Source organism: Falco peregrinus, chromosome 6 (genome assembly GCF_023634155.1).
Source record: "Falco peregrinus isolate bFalPer1 chromosome 6, bFalPer1.pri, whole genome shotgun sequence".
In the NCBI taxonomy this organism is placed as follows: Eukaryota; Metazoa; Chordata; class Aves; order Falconiformes; family Falconidae; genus Falco; species Falco peregrinus.
Window position 1 is genome coordinate 22880025 of NC_073726.1, and position 1368 is coordinate 22881392.

General features: G+C 56.7%; 1 protein-coding gene across 1 annotated transcript; it reads right to left on the reverse strand.

Annotated features, from left to right (window-relative positions):
- Nucleotides 1–417: 417 nt before the first annotated feature.
- LOC101923747 (calmodulin, striated muscle) lies at nucleotides 418–1036 on the reverse strand. The gene has a single exon (XM_005235333.4). The coding sequence runs from the start codon at nucleotides 901–903 to the stop codon at nucleotides 454–456; it is 450 nt and encodes a 149-aa protein (XP_005235390.1). The 5' UTR covers nucleotides 904–1036; the 3' UTR covers nucleotides 418–453.
- Between the last annotated feature and the right edge of the window lie 332 nt (nucleotides 1037–1368).

Consider the following 1368-nt stretch of genomic DNA (forward strand, 5'->3'; position numbering starts at 1 on the left):
TGAGAGATGTGTCTCGTGGGGAGCACGGGGGAGGGACCCCCCATCTCCATCTGCACCCTGAGCCCCATCCTGCTAGGTGGGATGCCTGCATCCAATGCAGGTGCTGGCTGGTGACGCTCTGGCTGGCATAAAAGAGAATTTTCCAGCCCTGGATAGCAGAGAGAAGGTGATAGGGGGTGGAGGGGCTGGGAAGCCACCACAACCTCTGTTTCCTATGGAAAAAATGAAGTAAAAATTAAAAAAAACACCATGAACATCTATTTTTCCAACTGCCGGCATGAGTTGCCAGGCAGAAGGTGGTCAGGTAGGGGGAGATGCAAGATCTGGGCTGGCCATTGTAATGGGTGGGCTGGACCCCTTGGTTCAGGACTTTCCATGGGTGCTGGGTTGGGTGCAAAGCCGCATCTCAGAGAGTTACCTGTGGGATGGGATTGGAGGTGGGTGGTGAGGGGCTCACTTCTCCGTCATCATCCTCACAAACTCCTCGTAGTTGACCTGCCCATCGTTGTTGCAGTCAGCCTCCTTGATCATCTCGTCCACCTCCTCGTCTGTCAACTTCTCACCCAGGTTGGTCATGACATGCCGCAGCTCCGCCGCACTGATGTAGCCATTGCCATCCTTGTCAAAGACGCGGAAAGCCTCACGGATCTCCTCCTCGCTGTCTGTGTCCCTCATCTTCCTTGCCATCAACGAGAGGAATTCAGGGAAGTCAATGGTGCCGCTGCCATCAGCATCCACCTCCCCCACCATGTCCTGCAACTCTGCTTCGGTGGGGTTCTGCCCCAGCGAGCGCATGACGGTGCCCAACTCCTTTGTGGTAATGCAACCATCTCCATCCCGGTCAAAAAGGGAAAAAGCTTCCTTGAATTCGGCGATCTGCTCCTCCGACAGCCGCTCAGCCATGGCGCTCCCCGTTCGTAAGCGGCTCTGCTCCAGCACGCTGGGCGCCAGCAGGGAGGCGCAGATGGGGCCTCCTCCCTCCAGCCTGCCTCTCCCCGGATGAGGAGGAGGAGGAGGAGGCAGGAGCTGGGGCACATGGGAGAGGCTGAACCATGGGGTCTGCAGGAAGGGTTCAGCTGGACCCCAGTGCAACAGGCAGAGGAATTTTGGAGTGCTGGAGCAGGGTGACCACCAGCCCCCTTGGCTACCCTGGCTGCCATCCCGCTTGCTCTGCTGGTGGCATTTCGCACGGCTGGCTCCTAACAAACCCCCTAATTAAAATATATGTGTTGTGGCTTGCAGCAAAGCGGTGGTTTCAGGGAGAGGCAGGGTGCTTGTGGTATGGGGGGTGTGTGTGTGTGATACACACTATTATTGGCTATTTTAAGGCAATTTTGGTGGGGTCTGGAGTTTTCAAAGGCCTCCAGC

What these genes read in the sequence shown, in the direction of transcription:
- LOC101923747 (XM_005235333.4), bottom strand. Translation starts at nt 903, where the DNA reads ATGGCTGAGCGGCTGTCGGAGGAGCAGATCGCCGAATTCAAGGAAGCT.